This window comes from Myotis myotis, unplaced genomic scaffold, assembly GCF_014108235.1.
Source record: "Myotis myotis isolate mMyoMyo1 unplaced genomic scaffold, mMyoMyo1.p scaffold_m19_p_2, whole genome shotgun sequence".
NCBI classification, from domain to species: domain Eukaryota; kingdom Metazoa; phylum Chordata; class Mammalia; order Chiroptera; family Vespertilionidae; genus Myotis; species Myotis myotis.
Genome location: NW_023416324.1, coordinates 162278734 through 162297082, shown reverse-complemented (window position 1 = coordinate 162297082; position 18349 = coordinate 162278734). Strand labels below are relative to the sequence as shown.

Below are 18349 nucleotides of genomic sequence, written 5' to 3'. Positions count from 1 at the left end.
AGTAAATTCTGTTTCATTCTTAAAAATTGGGTTACTTACCTATCATTGTTATTCCATTGGCTCTATTAGAAAAAGTAGACAGGACTCTGTCAACAAAAAGAACCTGAACCTGAAAATATTAGAATTAATTTTATTTGTGTTTATCTGAGAGCAGACTGTGGTCTGAGAGCAGACCTCCAAGAAACCTTAAAACAGTGCTCTAACTTTGGAAAAGTGGGGGGTACTTATACAGGCAGAGGACTAAGTGAAAAGCATACCTGATTCTTTAGAAGTTTCAGTTAGGTTGTGTATAGTTCAGTGATTAATAGTTTTACATCAAATGGAAGGAGTGTATAAGGAAGATAAGGTTGGGTTATCGTGCATGCCCCCAGGTGTCAGAGAGTCTGAGCATAGGGTCTGGAGATAAACTGCTTTGAAACTCCTTGAGGTGAATTTTTATCAGGATATAGAAAGAACAGGTACTATTTTCTACAGTCATTGATCTTTAGTGTTAAACCTGAATAGGCTGCATATACAGGGGTTGGCAAATGTAGCTTTACAGTTGTTTGGATGGAAAAAGATATGCAGATTATGACTATTACAATCGCTTTATTAACTCAAAAAAAGTCACAGTGGCACAGTGCACTTAAGTACAGTCTTATAAGTGCTCAGGTTGCTGGCCTTCATTATTTACACATTCTTGTAGTTTACTTGCTATACTCGTTTTATTTTATTTTTTCATTTTTTTTTATTAAATCTTTATTGGTCAGATTATTACATTTGTTCCTCTTTTTTCCCCCCATAACTCCCCTCCTCCCAGTTCCCACCCCACGCTCCTGCCCTCACTCCCCACCCACTGTCCTCATCCATAGGTGCACGATTTTTGTCCAGTCTCTTCCCGCATCTCCCACACCCCTTTCCCCCCCCAAGAATAGTCAGTCCATTCCCTTTCTATGTCCCTGATTCTATTATGATCACCAGATTATTTGTTCACTTGATTCTTAGATTCACTTGTTGATAGATGCATATTTGTTGTTCATAATTTGTATCTTTACCTTTTTCTTCTTCTTCCTCTTCTTAAAGGATTCCTTTCAGCATTTCATATAATCCTGGTTTGGTGGTGATGAACTCCTTTAGCTTTTCCTTATCTGTGAAGCTCTTTATCTGACCTTCAATTCTGAATGATAGCTTTGCTGGATAAAGTAATCTTGGTTGTAGGTTCTTGGTATTCATCACTTTGAATATTTCTTGCCACTCCCTTCTGGCCTGCAAAGTTTCTGTTGAGAAATCAGCTGACAGTCGTATGGGTATTCCCTTGTAGGTAACTGAGTTTCTTTCTCTTGCTGCTTTTAGGATTTTCTCTTTGTCTTTTGCTCTTGGCATTTTAATTATGATGTGTCTTGGTGTGGTCCTCTTTGGATTCCTTTTGTTTGGGGTTCTCTGCACTTCCTGAACCTGTAAGTCTATTTCTTTCACCAGGTGGGGGAAGTTTTCTGTCATTATTTCTTCAAATAGGTTTTCAATATCTTGGTCTCTCTCATCTTCTGGCACCCCTATAATTCTGATGTTGGTACGCTTGAAGCTGTCCCAGAGGCTCCTTACACTATCTTCGTATTTTCGGATTCTTTTTTCATTTTGCTTTTCCAGTTGGGTGTTTTTTGCTTCTTCGCATTTCAAATCTTTGACTTGATTCTTGCGCTCCTCTGGTCTGCTGTTGGGAGTCTGTATAGTATTCTTTATTTCAGTCCGTGTATGCTTAGTTTCTAGTTGGTTCTTTATCATAACATCGAGGGTCTTACTAGATTTCTTGTAGAGCTCATTAAGTTTATCGGCAGCTTCTAGACAGTTCTTGAGAGACCTTAAAAGTGTGGTTCTGAACTCTATATCTTCCATTGACAATTTTGTCCTGTTTCTTTGTCTCCGCATTTTTTTTAATGCTTTCTTGGTGCACCCCCTAGTGGTCTTTGTGCGCAGTCTTGTTGTAGCCTTGATTGTTGTAGTTAATACTGGGGGGATTTGACCTCCAGGCCAACTGGCTGTGAGAGTCAGCTGTGTCTGCAGTGGGAAAACTTCTGTCCTCTGGGGAGGTGCTAATCTAGCCTTTGCCTGAGGCTATCTGGCAAATGGCTCTGTGCAGGGCTTGGGCGGGGCGGGTCGCACGGGATCAAACAGGGCGGGCGGAGCGAGCAGTTATGGCTGCTCTCAGTTCCGTCCCTAGGGGCTCTGCCTCACAGAGTCCCAGCAACCGCTGCAAACCTCGGAGAGAAAGCTGCCTTTGAGTTCCGACCGAAGCCAGATAGTCCAGCTTCTCCCATTTGAGTCTGGGTCCCTAGAGACTCGCCCGGATCTGGAGCTCAGAGTCTGAAACTCCCTCCCGATTGAAAACAACAACCACGCCCTCCGCCGCCAGCCCGCTCCGCAAGCACTCTGCACCTGAGTATTTCACTTCAGCACTGTGCCTCCTCTGAGTCTGGGTATGATATTCTCTTTCCTCCTAGTTGTAGAATTTCCACCCAGCCAGCCTTCCTGTGGTTCTGGATGATGTCCGTTCCGTCTTTTAGGTGTACCCTTGAATTGGTTGTTCGAGACAGCAATCTCCAGCATTAACCTATGCCGCCATCTTGGTTCTCTCTATACTCGTTTTAGCACAATTTTTTATTGTTATCAATTTCTTGGCATGCTAAACCTACTTTTGCCCACCCCCTGTTTGTAAGTCATTATATAAATATGAAAAGAAGCAGCTACCAAAGGTCACCATCTTTTTAAAAAATACATTTTTTATTGTTTTCAGAGAGGAAGGGAAAGGGAGAGAGAGGTAGAAACATTAATCATGGGAGAGAATAATTGATCAGGTGCCTCCTGCACACCTCACACTGGGGATGGAGCCTGCAACCCGGGCATGTGCCCTTGACTAGAATCAAACCATGACCTCCTGTTTCATAGGTTGACACTCAACCACTGAATTCATAGGTTGATGCTCAACTACTGAGCCACGTCAGCCGGGCCAAAGGTTACCATCTTTTGCTCAGTTGATAACCATTATTAAATGCTCATTAATTGAGACTAGCCAAACAAACTTAAAATAGATTTCTAAGTTTAATATATCCTAAAAGTGTCTAGAAAGCTGAATATTGTCATTAAAATGGCAACTGTATTATAGTATTTACAGAAATCATGAGCGGGACACACAGAACTGTTGTTTTCCTTAGATGATGTCTCATGCTGAAGGACAACAAAGAGACTTGATTAGACGAATTGAATGCCTTCCTGCTTCCGGCCATCTTAGTTCCTTGGACCAGGATCTCTTAATGCTCAAAGCTACTTCCATGGCAACTATGAACTGCTTAAATGACTGCTTTCATATTCTCCAGTTGCAGCATGCATCACATCAGAAGGGCTCATTGCCTCCAGGTAAGTTATAGATTAAAGGTAGGACTTAACATTAAGGTCCAAAACCTGGAAAGGACTGCGTTTGTTTGTAATTCTAACTTCAGAAAATCTTAATTAAAAACAAAAAGTAGAGAACCAACGAGCCTCTTTTAATGATCGCTCTAATGTTATAGAAAGCCTTTTATTGTGCCCTTTCTTCAATCTAAAATGATTTGGGGTTTAATGTCTAATATCATTTAATATCTCTTTAGAGACCTCAAACTCAACATATCAAAAACTGAACTAAAAACCCACATCTCCTGTATTTGTGTAAAAATTGGTAATATCACTATTCATCCAGTTGACCAAAGTAGAAACACTGGAATTATTTCTTGAGTTTTGGTTCAGTCCACTATTCATTGTTTCCATATTGAGTATACATTAAAGTCTTTAAGTCGCCTTTTAGTTTGAAAAATGAGGTATACATCTAGTATTTGAGAGCACCTATTTGTTAAAATTCATTTACTAGAAAAAAGACTGTTATTGCATGAGAGAACAAAAAATGCATTTTTCTACTAAATGAGATGAATGAACTCATTTTTTTAATTGAGATATAATTGATATGAAACATTGTCTGAGTTTAAGGTATACCTGTTCATTTGTTAATAAATATTGCAACATATAGGTACATATATATGATTACCACCAAATCAGTGGTTCCCAATCTTTTTTTGGCCACCTAAGCATCTCTAAAATCCTGATGCCCCCCCCCCCGCCCATGACATATAATTCTTATTATTCCAAAAGTGAACTCCTATTCCCATGGAGGAAACCTAAAAGGCCATTAACCTGGTCTAAACAAGCTTCCAAAGAACTTGGCATCCATAAAAGAGAAAAATGAACGAAAGGACAGTTGAAGTACTGAGGAAGAAATCACTAAGAAATAGTTTAAAAAATAATAATAATAATATGAAGTGATATGAAAAAAATAGCAAATAAAGTTTCAAAACATAATAGAGGACTGAAATGCATAAATATGTCACAATATATATTTATATACTTTAAGTGAGGCCCCTAGAACCATAAGAAATGCAAAAAATTCACTGTTAGTAACTCATTCTCGAATTGCCCTCCTTGAATATCAAATTGCCCCCCTGTGGGAAATGTGCTCCATGTTGGGAACCACTGCCCCAGACCATTAGCTAACACCTCAGTCGTGTCACATAATTCTCATTTCTTTTTGTGGTGAGAACATTTAGGATCTAGTCTCTTAGCAACTTTGACATATATAATGCAGTATTGTTGACCATAATCAGTAAGCTGTACATTAAATCTCTCGAACTTGTTCATCTTCTAGTTGCGAGTTCGTACCTTTAACAACATCTCTGTAATCCCCCTACCCCATCATACTTTATTAATAGTAGTAACTTAATATTTCACAACAACTCGTTCTCTTATTCAGCTTACTCCACTTACTTGTTAAAGAAAGGTATTTTAGAAAGATACTGAGTCTCTGCTCAGGAAAGTTTACCATAGTCAGGTATAGATCCCATCCTCACATGTGCCTAAATTCAATATTTGAAGCTAAAAGCTATTTTTAATGTCAGTTGTAGGTATAGGTCAGGACAGTATTATAGAGGCCAATAAGGTATGTGTAGTCCCCTTAAGGAACTAATAGTGCACTTGGGGACAATATGTAAATATGTGAACTATAATATATAAAGTGCAACTTAAAATGGGAACAAAGTACTGTGGGAGAATATATAAATGGACTATTACTTCTGATATTAAAAGGTCTGGGAAAGACACAGAAAAGCTACAAAAACCAATTAGCTTAGGGATGGGAGGGGTAAGGGAAACAGCATTCCAAAGTGACAGAAAATCCTAAGTTGTGAGTTATGAACATGAACTGTTACCTTGAAATTCTAACAAGTCCGATAGAAATTTTCTTCTATTACAGAGCAACACGCACATATTATAAAGAACTTATAAGCTACCATACAATTGAAAGATGAAACAAAAATTATGCATTGTTTTATCAACCAGAAACTTCCACTGTTAATGTATTAGTATACTTTCCACCATTTTTTCTATTTTTCTTTTTAGTTTTTGTTTGTTTCACCCCATTATTAGAAAATATATGTTTGTATTTTAAATTTTTCAGTATGTGATATACTTTTGGTAATATAAGTTTTATTGACTGCATTATATTCTTTTAAGGGGATAGATGTAATTTAGTTTACTTAACTATTCCCTGTGTTAAACATTGGATGAATTGTATTACTCTGAGTTATGAAATTTGGGTTAACTCTGGTTTGGTAGTAATTTTGTCAGTTAAATGAAATAATGTTTCCAGTTTATGCTACTTAATTTTTTAAAGTACATCAAGGCGTATAATGCTAGATACTAGATGCTTAACAAATATTTGATTAATTAATTAAATCTATATAGTTTTTAAAATTCTTAGAAATTTCATTTGTGTAGTTTAAATGAATACAGTCTTGTTTTAAATGATTGCTTTATGATTAATGAAGCGTGTACAATATAAATTACCTTTTTAATGAAAAAAAATGAAACACTAAATTATCTTCCCACTTAAGTGTTATTATGACACAAGAAATGAAATCTAATTTCCAGTTAGTGTTTAGTCTCATACGGACTTTTTTTAATAATATATTTTTATTGATTTCAGAGAGGGAGAGAGAGATAGAAACATCAATAATGAGAGAGCATCATTGATCGGCTGCCTCCTGCACGCCCCACACTGGGGATCGAGCCCACAACCCGGGCATGTGCCCTAACTGGAATGGAACCATGACCCCCCTGGTTCATAGGTTGACGCTCAACCACTGAGCCACACCAGCTGGGCAATAACAAGTTTTGTTAAAATTTTAATTAGTTGAGTGATCTCTTAAATTTAGTGTCTGTGTGCCTTTTATTTTTAGAAGTAAAGACATCTAGATAAATGTATTAAAAATAATCATTTTAAAATAGGGGCAAGGTGTTTTCTTTGGAATTTTGGAAGAAGCTCCATGAACTTACCCAAGGCATTGCCCAAGTCATGGATTTCCCCAATTGCCAAGTGAAACTGAACTGCATGGTAGGGCAAAATGCTCTGGCATCCTGATAACTGTGTAATTTATTTCTCTGCAAGAAGCCTGGGGTTTTGTTATAGACTGAGTAAACTCCACACTGTTTAAAATTTCTGCTTGGTAGACTGAGTATCCCTTATTGTAGCACTCTATAACCAAGCTTCTGTGAAACCTAGATCAGCCTCTGAAATCAAATGGAACATTTTCCATTATTGATTAGGCATAGAATCCACTTTGTTAAACTAGTTAAGGGTAATAAGAGACATTTAAGTCATTAATTGAGAAGATGACAGGTCTGTAAATGTGACTACTGTCTTTCACTGGGTCAGCTATTATTTATTCAGTAGAAGAGTTTCAATTTAAAAGTATATGGAGCTTTTTTATATGACTAAAAAAAAGAATGGACATGTATTTACAATTCTTAAATTAGATCAAGGGGTTGGTTATATTGCTTGGTTAGAGAATTGCTACTGAGAATAAAATTCAACCCAATTGAAGCAAATTTTACTGTTTCACAGTCTCGGGCTCCTACTGTCATTGTGACTCACTAAAGCCTAATTGCACACGTTGTGATCACTAGAGGGGCCAGGGTTCATAGGGAAAGGTCAACAAGTCAACTGGTAGGACGGGAGTGTGGTTTATGATTCACAGATTTGCCCAAGAAGTGAGTTCAGTCCTATTCAGGGTTGATTCTTTTAAACAGTGATATCTGTTTTCAAGTTGCAAATTACTCTTTTGTAAAACACCAATCATGGTGCGCATGCTAATGAGCTACCTATGGCTGTCTTGGCAGTCTCTTAACAGGTTGAATTGCTTTTAGTCTTGTAGGCTCAACACAAAATTGTTTAATAAAATCTACATCTGCTGAACTTTCCAGATTATGAGCAAGTTTCAGGGAAAGTTTTCTCTTACTTCATCAGGAACGACAATCGAGTGGTTAGAACCAAAGATACCTTTATCAAACCACTATAAAAATGGAGCTGACCAGCCCTTTTCAGCCGAGCAGAGTAAGCCAATGGCAGTCCCAGAAGAGCAGTGTGTTGCGGAAGCTGGACTATTAGCAAGGGTAAGACGTAATTTGCTAATGAAAATATGATTTTGGTGTAAAATTAGAAATCACTCAAAAGGGGTCAGTTCTCTGTTGTCAGGATGTGCAAGTCAACCTAACACCAGAGCAACATTCTTGCAAACTCTACCTGCTTTGACTTTGAAAGTAGTCTGTTGTATAAAACCTATACATACTGTGTTTTCATGTTAAATTATGTGCCCTTTTCAGTTTTGGTTACTTTTGCTTGATAAAAATGTATTTAAAGATTGAAATTGCATATTTTTCTTTTTCTAAAAAATAGCTTCTCTAATATAAGATTATTTGCATGTTTCTCTCTTCCAGTTCTTAATTTAACATTATTTACTAGATTTTATTATTATGTTTACAGGTTTAAAGTTTACTATTAAGTCTTTTTATAGTAAGCACTTTACCAAACCAAATTTTGAAAGTGTTATTCTACTTAAAATAGCACACAGTCTTAGGGTTTTGTATTTTTATAAAGTACTAGTTATCCCAAATTTCTCAGAAGCTAGAGTATTTTATTCTATTTATAATTCCACCACTGCAGCAAATCATATTGGTTTTTTTGCCTTTGGATTCACATTTGTTATTTTTATGGTTGTAATTACAGAGATAGTGGGGGGTTTTTAAAGCTCTTTTTACTTGATATTTCTCATAAGCTCTTTTCTATGTTATTTTGGCCTATATAATTAAAGGTTGAAATAGGCTAGTGAATATCTAGATTTTTTTTTTTATTATAGTAGCACTCTATCATCTTGTGTACTTTTTTCCCCCTCCTTTTTATTTGGATTATATTTTTAGGCTATATTTCTAACTAGAATTATTGAGTCAAAAGTAATGCACAGTTTATGGTAATTTGTATATTAGCAAATTACTTCTTTTTTTTTTTAATATATTTTATTGATTTTTTACAGAGAGGAAGGGAGAGGGATAGAGAGTTAGAAACATCAATGAGAGAGAAACATCGATCAGCTGCCCCATGCACATCTCCCACTGGGGATGTGCCCGCAACCAAGATACATGCCCTTGACCAGAATCTAACCTGGGACCTTTCAGTCCGCAGGCCGACGCTCTATCCACTGAGCCAAACCGGTTTCAGCGCAAATTACTTCTTAAAAGAAATATATGACACAGAGACTTTTTTGGTATTAATCCTCACCCGAGGATATATTTTCCATTGAATTTTTTTAGAGTGTGGAAGGAAGGGGGAGAGACAAAGAGAGAAACATTGATATGAGAGAGACACATATTGTCTCCAACACTCCCACACTCGACTGGGGCCAGGGATTGAGCCTGCAACCAAGGTACGTGCACTTGACCAGAATCGAACCCATGACACTTCAGTCCTTGGGCCAAAGCTCTATCCACTAAGCCAGCGGTTCTCAACCTGTGAGTTGTGACACCTTTGGCGGTCGGATGACCCTTTCACAGGGGTCACCTAAGACCATCCTGCATATCATATATTTACATTACAATTCATAGCAGTTATGAAGTAGCAACAAAAATAATTTTATGGTTGGGTCACAACATGAGAAACTATTTAAAGGGCCAGAAGGTTGAAAACCACTGCAAGCAAAACCTGCTATGGCTGACACCGGGACTTCTAAAGCTGGTGCCCTGGCCCATGGGGCTCAGTTTGTTGAGCATCATCCCATGCACCAAATGGTTATCAATTCACTTAACAGTCAGAGCATATTACCCAGGTTGTGGGTTCGATACCCGGTCAGGATGTGGGCAGGAGGCAACCGATTGATGTTTCTCACATCAATGTTTCTCTCTCTCTCTCTCTCTCTCTCTCTCTCTCTCTCTGTCTCCCTCTCCCCCCCTCCCGCCTCCTCTCTCTAAAGTCAATAAAAACATATTTTTAAATAAAATAAAATAAAACTGGCAAAGGCCTTGACTTAATGAGGCAGGCATAGTGGGCAGGGGAGAAGAAAAAAGTATATAATGCTGGGGTTTTTTTCCAGCTTTTTGACAAGGTCATTTGTGAAGTCAATCAGTAAATATTAAGCTATGTAGTTGTATATGGCAAGCCCAATGTTAAGAATTAGAGGAGACACAAAAATAGACAGTTCTTTTACTGAAGAGATTTGGAATCATGACACATATACTGAAAAATTGAGGTGAAGCAGTATTTTTTTCTTCCTAATTAATATTGTTTAGACTACTGGGATATGGGTATTCAGAGAGATGTACTGGATGGAGTGTATAGGAAATGCTTTGGACAGAAATGTTCTTGGGCTTTGAAAGGAGACAAGACTTGAGTAGGAGTAGTGAAGGAATCTCAAAGATGGGAGAGGAACACAAGCAGGGATACTAAGGCATGTATACTTATTGTGGAGAATGCTTGCCTGATGGTTTTGAATCCAGATCTTGTTTTTTATTAACGTGGGCCAATTAATTAACCTCTCTTAGCTTCAGTTTTCTCATTTGTAAAGCAGGGATGGTAATAATAGTGTATGAGATTGTTATGAAGATAAAATAAATTTAGCAGGGCACCTGGTTTATGGAAAATGACCACAGGGTTGTTGGCTTTTACAAATCCAGTGACCATTCATGTTGCATTCTGTGTGGAATGATAATCCCTGGAGTTTTGCTCCATAGAATACAATGTAAACTGTGCCCAGAGGAACATAAAAATCATGTGGAATAATTTTGTCTGAGTGTGATAGATAATCGGGTCATGAGCATGCGGAGGGATGGATATGTTTAAGAAGACTGCTATATGTGACTTGTAATTAAAGTGTGGATAGAAGCTATAGAAGTAAAAGTGAAGACAAATGAATAGGTAACATGCACTTCAAATGAAAAATCAGTTGGACTTATAATTGACTGGAAATAGGGTTGGATCAAAGTTGATCCCAAGTTTTTTAGCCTAAATGACTAGATAAGATTGTGGTACCAGTCACAAGCTAGGAAAATTAGGAAGAAAGCTTTTTGAGAAAAAAAGGTTTAGTATGATTTATGAACATGATTGGATTTTATGTGAAAAAAGGATTAAATGATTATAAATGTATATAAAAAGCAATTGAAAATGATGAAATTAAAGCTTTGGGGAGAGATTAGGACTTGAGATATAATTTGCACGTCAAAAAACTATTAACTATAGATTATATACTCCATCTTTATCCTCCTAAATGAGAATACAAAGCGGGCTGGAGGTCGGGATAGAGACTTACGTTGGAGATGCAGCGCAGAGGTGGGGAGGAGAAGATTGTTATATTTTCAAATCTTTTGAAATGTTGAGTAGACCAAGTATATCACATCTAAGAAAAAATTAGTACACATTTTACTAAATTACAAGACATTAGACTTAATTGAAGCATACCATAATAGACATGAATATCAAAAAATTTCACGTATGCCTTTTTTTGAAATAGAGTGCTGATGCAAGCTGGAGATGTATAGCAGTGCAAGCTGGAGATGTATAGCAGTGGAGTTTGCGTGTCAGGCGATGGAGGAAATAAACCCCACTGAGGCTAGAATGAAGCCCCTGGTTCTGTTGTGCCCAAGTCAGAAATCAGGACAAAAAATGGAGGGGTGTTTTTGCCATGCAATCTCCAAATTGTATGAATTCCTTGTACTACTGTATTTGCTAACCATTCTGGTTTTGTAGGGATTTTATACATTTGCTCATATTTATTTGAAATTTGGTAATGCTTTATTTTTTTTATTTTTTTACCTTAAGCTTTTCTTTAGAAAGACATAGTTACCTGTAAGAAGAGCCGTTTTAAAAAGAAAGGAGACCTTCCAAATTTTTTTATTCATACCAGGTTTTAGAATCAGTATTAGTCAATAGAATTTCTTTTTTTTTCTATCCTAATAAGTGAGTTGACTATTTTTATAAATACAATCAAAACTATATTTCTTTAAGTAGGTTTTCTGCCAGATTATGCTTTATTTCTTTAATACTATTTTATTAGGAGAAACTGCAAAGTAAACTTTATCTTGTATAATCATGTTAGGGTTACATTTGCATTATTAATCTGTGTCTTAGGTTATGACCCCAATGCAGTGGTACCTATTCAGAGTGTTGGAGAACATTATATAATCAAGACCTGTTAGGATGTGTGTGTATGTGTGTGTGTGTGTTTTTCAACTTTTCTCAAGTGAATAATTATTATAGTTAATATCCATACATACAGAGGGGGATAATCACCTCCCCCGCCCCCTTTTTATGGTGAGTAGACATTCCCAAGAATGCTTACTTAAACTATGTTGTGCAAATGATTTAGGATAGATAACAGGAAAGACTTTCTGGAGAGACTTCCTAGTCATTGAAAGGAGGAAGTGAGAAAGCCTTTGGAATTTCTCTTCAAGCTCATAAAAACAGAAGTGATTCTGATTTATACAAACAATAATTGTGTGGTCTTAACATGAGGAAATAAACTACGCCCTTAATTGATTTATCAGAATTTGAGCAGATACAGATTTCCTTGGTAGAAGAAAAGAGGAAAAAAGGAGAAAGAGGCAGAAGAATGGCCAGAAACCCACTACCGTTTAACTCTGTCACTGTGTTTGATATTTTGTAGTATTTTTTTTTTAATATATTTTGTTGATTTTTTACAGAGAGGAAGGGAGAGAGATAGAGAGAGTTAGAAACATCGATGAGAGAGAAACATCGATCAGCTGCCTCCTGCACATCTCCCACTGGGGATGTGCCCGCAACCCAGGTACATGCCCTTGACCGGAATCGAACCCGGGACCTTTCAGTCCGCAGGCCGACGCTCCATCCACTGAGCCAAACCGGCTTCGGCTATTTTGAGAGATCATTAAGTTCTTGATTTTGTGCCTGATTAGGATTGGTTTTCTTTGCCTAGCTACACAAAATAGATTGACTTCTTGTATGATAGGATTTGGTTATGGGACAAGAAAACCAAAGGCAGAGACATCTTTAAAAAGGAAAGTTATGCCTGACTGACCAGCATGACTCAGTAGTTGAGCATCAACCTATGAACCAGGAGGTCACAGTTCAATTCTCGGTCAGGGCACATGCCCAGGTTGTGGGCTCTATCCCCAGTGTCGGGCATGCAAGAGGCAGCCGATGAATGATTCTCTCTCATCATTGATGTTTCTATCTTTCTCTCCTTTTCCCTTCCTCTCTCTGAAATCAATAAAAAAAGTATATATATTTTTTTTAAAAGAAAGAAATCTTGCCTTAAAAAAAGAAAGTTATTTCCTTTTTAAAATCCTCATAACTTGAAATCTAATACAGTACTGAAGGCAATATACATATATGAAACTGTCTTGCATAGAGGTAGTAAGAAGAGGTACCATGAGAGAGATGGGACACCACCCCGAGGTAAACATGGAAAGTGACATCTGATAAGGTTCTTTAGAATCTTGGGTAACGCCAGTGGTCTTGATCCAGCATCTAGAAGGGTTCAGCAATCTGGAGAAGGCACCATGCGTAAATTTGAAGAGTCCAGAGACGAAACATAATTTTGAAAGGCATTATAGGGGCCGAAACTGGTTTGGCTCAGTGGATAGAGCGTCGGCCTGCGGACTGAAAGGTCCCAGGTTCGATTCCGGTCAAGGGCATGTACCTGGGTTGCGGGCACATCCCCGGTGGGGGATGTGCAGGAGGCGGCTGGTCGATGTTTCTCTCTCATCGATGTTTCTGACTATCTCTCTCTCTTCCTCTCTGTCAAAAATCAATAAAATATATTAAAAAAAAAAAAGAAAAAGAAAAGCATTGTAGGGAGTCAGAGAAGACTTAGCTAAAGGACTAAGTTCTCCTTGTCTCAGGAGCCCTTGCTATTTATTAACACAAATTGTCCTAAGGCAAGGTGGAGATACACACTTCAAAGGGTAGGGTTAGGTACAGAATCCATTGTCAGATTGGAAGAATTGGCCTACGGCTGTTCAGGTGTTTGGCCAGTAGGAGGCAATAACATGTAGATTAAGATGCCCTGAGCTGTCTGGCAGCAAGCAATCATTTAATGCATCCTTTTCAGGTTTGGGGAAATGCCCTCAGCCATTCCCAACAGGTGACAACATATGTGACTCAGCCCTTGTTGAGTCCCCAAGTTCCATCAACCTTTTGATGAAACTCTTGCAATTATGACATGCTGAAATTGGCTTTCGGCACTTGGAATTTGAAACTGGTATTTGATGTTTAAATAGAAATAAATAAGAAATTAAGTTTCTTTTTAACCAATTATTTGCAGCTAAGACCTTATTGAGATAAAGGTAAACATTTTCAGTTTTCCAAGGGGCTGTTTGATTGACTGACTGATGGACTAATTGAAGAGCTGGGCAAAGAACTTTTTGTGGTATTAATATAGCATGAGGGCCCTGGCTGGTGTGGCTCAGTTGGTTGGGCATCATCCCATACACCTGGTCAGGGGGCACACAGGAGACAACTGATTGATGTTTCTCTTCCCTCTCTCTCCCTGCCTTCCTCTCCCTAAGATCAATTTAAAAAAAAAAAAAAAAATGCCAAAACTGGTTTGGCTCGGTGGATAGAGCATCGGCCTGCGGACTGAAGGGTCCCAGGTTCGATTCCGGTCAAGGGCATGTACCTTGGTTGCGGGCACATCCCCAGTAGGAGGTGTGCAGGAGGCAGCTGACCGATGTTTCTCTCTCATCGATGTTTCTAACCCTCTATCTCTCTCCCTTCCTCTCTGTAAAAAATCAATAAAAATATATTTAAAAAATAAAATAAAATAAAATTCCCATCTGTTTAAAAAAAAAAAAAAGAAGAAGAAGAAGGCATGTGTAACTGCAGGATTTCCATACCCTAGGTTTCTTCCTGACAACTCCAAGAATGAATGGGTATAGATTACAGTAGTTAAATTTGATATGCACAGTCATTTTACAATCTTACTTTTTTGGTTTTAGCTTAAAATAGGACAAATATTTGTCTCAAAATATCTTGAACTTAACTTATAGGTAGTGGTGGTATTCCCAGGCAGGTGGTCAATGCCTACAAAGCCTGAGATTCAGAAGTGACATTTTTCACTCTTTTTGAAATACCCTACGTTTGCAAAATATATGTATTGTATATGTGACATATATGGCAATATCTTAAAAAGTTCAGCATCAGCAATAATGGGTTCATTGAAGTAAATCTATTGCATGACCAAGTGTCAGAAGTTACATTAGTAAAACGATTTTTGCCGAAACCGGTTTGGCTCAGTGGATAGAGCGTCGGCCTGCGGACTCAAGGGTCCCAGGTTCGATTCCGGTCAAGGGCATGTAACTTGGTTGCGGGCACATCCCCGGTGGAAGATGTGCAGGAGGCAGCAGATCGATGTTTCTCTCTCATCGATGTTTCTAACTCTCTATCTCTCTCCCTTCCTCTCTGTGAAAAATCAATAAAATATATTAAAAAAAAAAAAAGATTTTTGCCTGTTCTGATTGATTTAGGCCCAACATTAATCCCTTCAAGTCTGATGTTTAAACTTTTTTCTTAAAGGATATTAATAAGCATGTGTAACAATAGACTTGTTTTACATCCAGGAACCTGAAGAAATAAATACAGATGATGAGGTGGAGGATACCTGTGACAACAAGGAGGATGACCTGGGAGCTGTGGAAGAGCAACGCAGTGTTATCCTACATCTCTTGTCACAGCTCAAGCTGGGCATGGATTTAACAAGAGTAAGTAATGGGATAAACTGTCTGTGGAGATCATTGGGTCAGGACTATACCTGCTCTACCTGTACTCATTAACGTTGTCAGGGCTTTTCAGTCTTTATGAGTTTGTTTCTTTGTCTCTTGATCAGCATTTCTTATTTTCATTAAAGTGATTTCTTATTTTAAAAAATATTGCCAGCAGGAAGTTGCATAGCAATGAGGGCTTACATTCTTGCTTCTGTACAAAATTAAAGAGGTCCATTGGTAGGCAGAACTAATATCTAAAGAAAAGGATGTTCCTGCCCTGACCTGTTTGGCTCAGTGGATAGAGCGTCGGCCTGTGGACTAAAGGGTCCCAGGTTCGATTCCGGTCAAGGGCATGTACCTTGGTTGCCGGCACATCCCCAGTGTGGGGTGGGCAGGAGGCATCTGATCGATGTTCCTCTCTCATCGATGCTTCTAAATCTCTATCCTTCTCCCTTCCTCTCTGTAAAAAATCAATAAAATATATTTTTTAAAAAAAAGAAAGAAAGAAAAGGATGTTCCTAACCAGCTTGGCTCAGTGGTTAGAGCGTCAGCCCACACACTAAAGGGTCCTGGATTCAATTCTGATCAAGGGCACATGCCTCTGTTGCAGGCTCCATCCCCCATCCCTGGTCCCAGTGTGCAGGAGGCAACCAATTTATGTTTCTCTCTCTCTCTGTGCCTTTCCCTCACCCTTCCACTCTTTCTGAGAATGAATGGAAAAATACCCTCGTGTGAGGATTAACAAAAAAGAAAAAGAAAAGGATGTATAATCCCACAACCATGTATAATCCCACAAAACCATGAAAGGCATTGATGCTTCTACTTTACTCTTTACTTCCCATTTTGGATAGCACATTTTGGGTATTATCTATAACAAACATTTTCTGTAAAGGACCAGAAAGTAATTATTTTTTTGGCTACGTGGGCATAGGTCTCTGTTGGAACTACTTAACTCTGCCTTAGTAGCCATAGATAATATGTTGAATTGGGCATGGCTATGTTTCAACCAAACTTTAGATATAAAAACAAGATGCCAGATTTGACCCAAAGGCCATACATAGGTTGCAGACTATGTCTGAATTAACTAGATAGTGGGAATCCTTTCACAATATATGTGTATATCAAATTACCACAATGTATACTTAAAATATCTTACAGTTTTGTCAATTATACATCAATGAAACTGGTGTGGGGGCCGAGGAATGTGGTCTGAAGACTAGTAGAATCACCATTACCTGAGAACTTGTTAGAAATACAGAATCTTAGCCCCCAGTCCCAGACTCAGAGGACCAGGTACTGCATTTTAATAAGACTCCAAGGTGACTCATGTATACATTAAAGTTTGATTAGCACTAATCTATGGTTTTTAATTTTAAGCCAGTCTTCTCCATTCCTAGATTATTTAATTAGTATGCCTTAATTTGTATTTAACAGTTAAAATATGTCAATTTATAAGACCAGTGCTCTAACCCCTGAGCTATAGGGCCTAAACTATCTCAGCTTAAAAAGATAATCAAACTTAGCCCTAGCTGGTTTGGCTCAGTGGATAAAGCGTCAGCCTGTAGACCAAAGGGTCACGGGTTCCATTCTGGTCAAGGACACGTATCTTGGTTGCAGGCTCCTCCCGGGCCCCAACCCTGGTTGGGGCTCTTGCAGGAGGCAACCAATCAATATGTTTCTCTCACATCAATGTTCTCTCTGTCTTACCCTCTCTCTTCCACTCTTTCTAAAAATCAATGGAAAAATATCCTCGGGTGAGGATTAAAAAAAAAAATATATATATATATATATATATATATATACATATATATATTTATATACATACACACACACACACATACACACACACAAAGACAGGTTTAAAACCTATATATGTCAAATATTTACTACTGTGGATTATGTACTTTGAATTACTTCTGATATTACCTTGCATTAGTATGGCATTTCAAAATTGATTTATGAAGTGTATTTCAAATTGAGGTTTTTTATGCCAGTGAAAGTAGGTTAAAAGGTTGTTTTGAGTCAGCAAATTATTCATCTGAAGATACAATTTAAATAGAAAACATTGCCTTTTATATTAATTAGAAATATTTCAAATTTTGAAAAAACACACATGTATTTATTTTCTTTTTTTATTTTTCTTTTTTTATTTTCTTAAACTTACAGTCATTATAGGAGAGTTTAAAAGTAAGTGGATTGGGTAGTACACTTCTAGTTGATAGATGGAATACTGCCCGATTCATGAATCACTTAATAAAGCTAATTAAAGCTTAAAAAAAATAAAAAGAATGGAATTAATAGCCTGCTAAGAAGCATACATTTTTGGAATTAATAAAGAAACCCATTAACCTTTCATCTTCATCTAACATTTCAACTGGGTATCATTTTTATTCTAGAAATATTTTCGTATTAGTGGTTCAGAAAAGACTGTTAGTTCTAAAATTAGTTAGAACGAGTAATCATATGAGGGATTTGCTGTCCTTTAGTAGACGTGGGTACATAAGGCATAAGTACAGTGTTATGGTTTATGAGGCATAAGACACTTGAAAAGAATGTGCTATGATAGTAATGCAGATGGTTAAGTGCTCTCTTGGCATGAATAACTGTATATAACAGTGATGGTGAACCTAGGACACTCATTTTTTGGTTGATTTTTCTTTGTTAAATGGCATTTAAATATATAAAATAAATATCAAAAATATAAATCTTTGTTTTACTATGGTTGCAAATATCAAAAAATTTCTATATGTGACACGGCACCAGAGTTAAGTTAGGGTTTTTCAAAATGCTGACACGCCGAGCTCAAAAGGTTCGCCATCACTGGTATATAATATACTTTCCCCACATTTGTGCCTTGTTAATTTAAAAGATGCATATCCCTGGCTGATTTGGCTCAGTGGATAGAATATCAGCCTGCAGACTGAAGGGTCCCAGGTTCAATTTCGGTCAAGGGCACATGCCTGGGTTGCAGGCTCCATCCCCAGTGTGGGGTGTAGCATGCAGGAGGCAGCCAATCAATGATTCTCATCATTGATGTTTCTATCTCTTTCTCCCTCTCCCTTCCTCTCTGAAATCAATAAAATGTATTTAAAAAATAGAAAAAGATGTACATATAGCCCTGGCTGGTGTTGTTCAATTGGTTGGAGTGTCGTCCATACACCAAAAGGTTGCAGATTCGATATCTGGTCAGGGCACATACAGAAGGCAAGCGATCAATGTTTCTCTCTAATAT

General features: G+C 37.7%; 1 protein-coding gene across 3 annotated transcripts in view; it reads left to right on the top strand.

Annotated features, from left to right (window-relative positions):
• Positions 1–18349, top strand: part of OSBPL11 (oxysterol binding protein like 11) — an 84061-nt gene that overhangs the window by 41888 nt on the left and 23824 nt on the right. For all 3 annotated transcript variants that reach the window (XR_004973954.1, XM_036348697.1, XM_036348698.1), the window contains exons 6-8: positions 3189–3390; positions 7361–7506; positions 14974–15114. Coding sequence is in view for 2 of the 3 variants with exons in the window: in XM_036348697.1 (XP_036204590.1) it covers positions 3189–3390; positions 7361–7506; positions 14974–15114 (489 nt within the window). In the remaining variant the exon portion in view is untranslated. The remainder of the gene's footprint in view (positions 1–3188; positions 3391–7360; positions 7507–14973; positions 15115–18349) is intronic.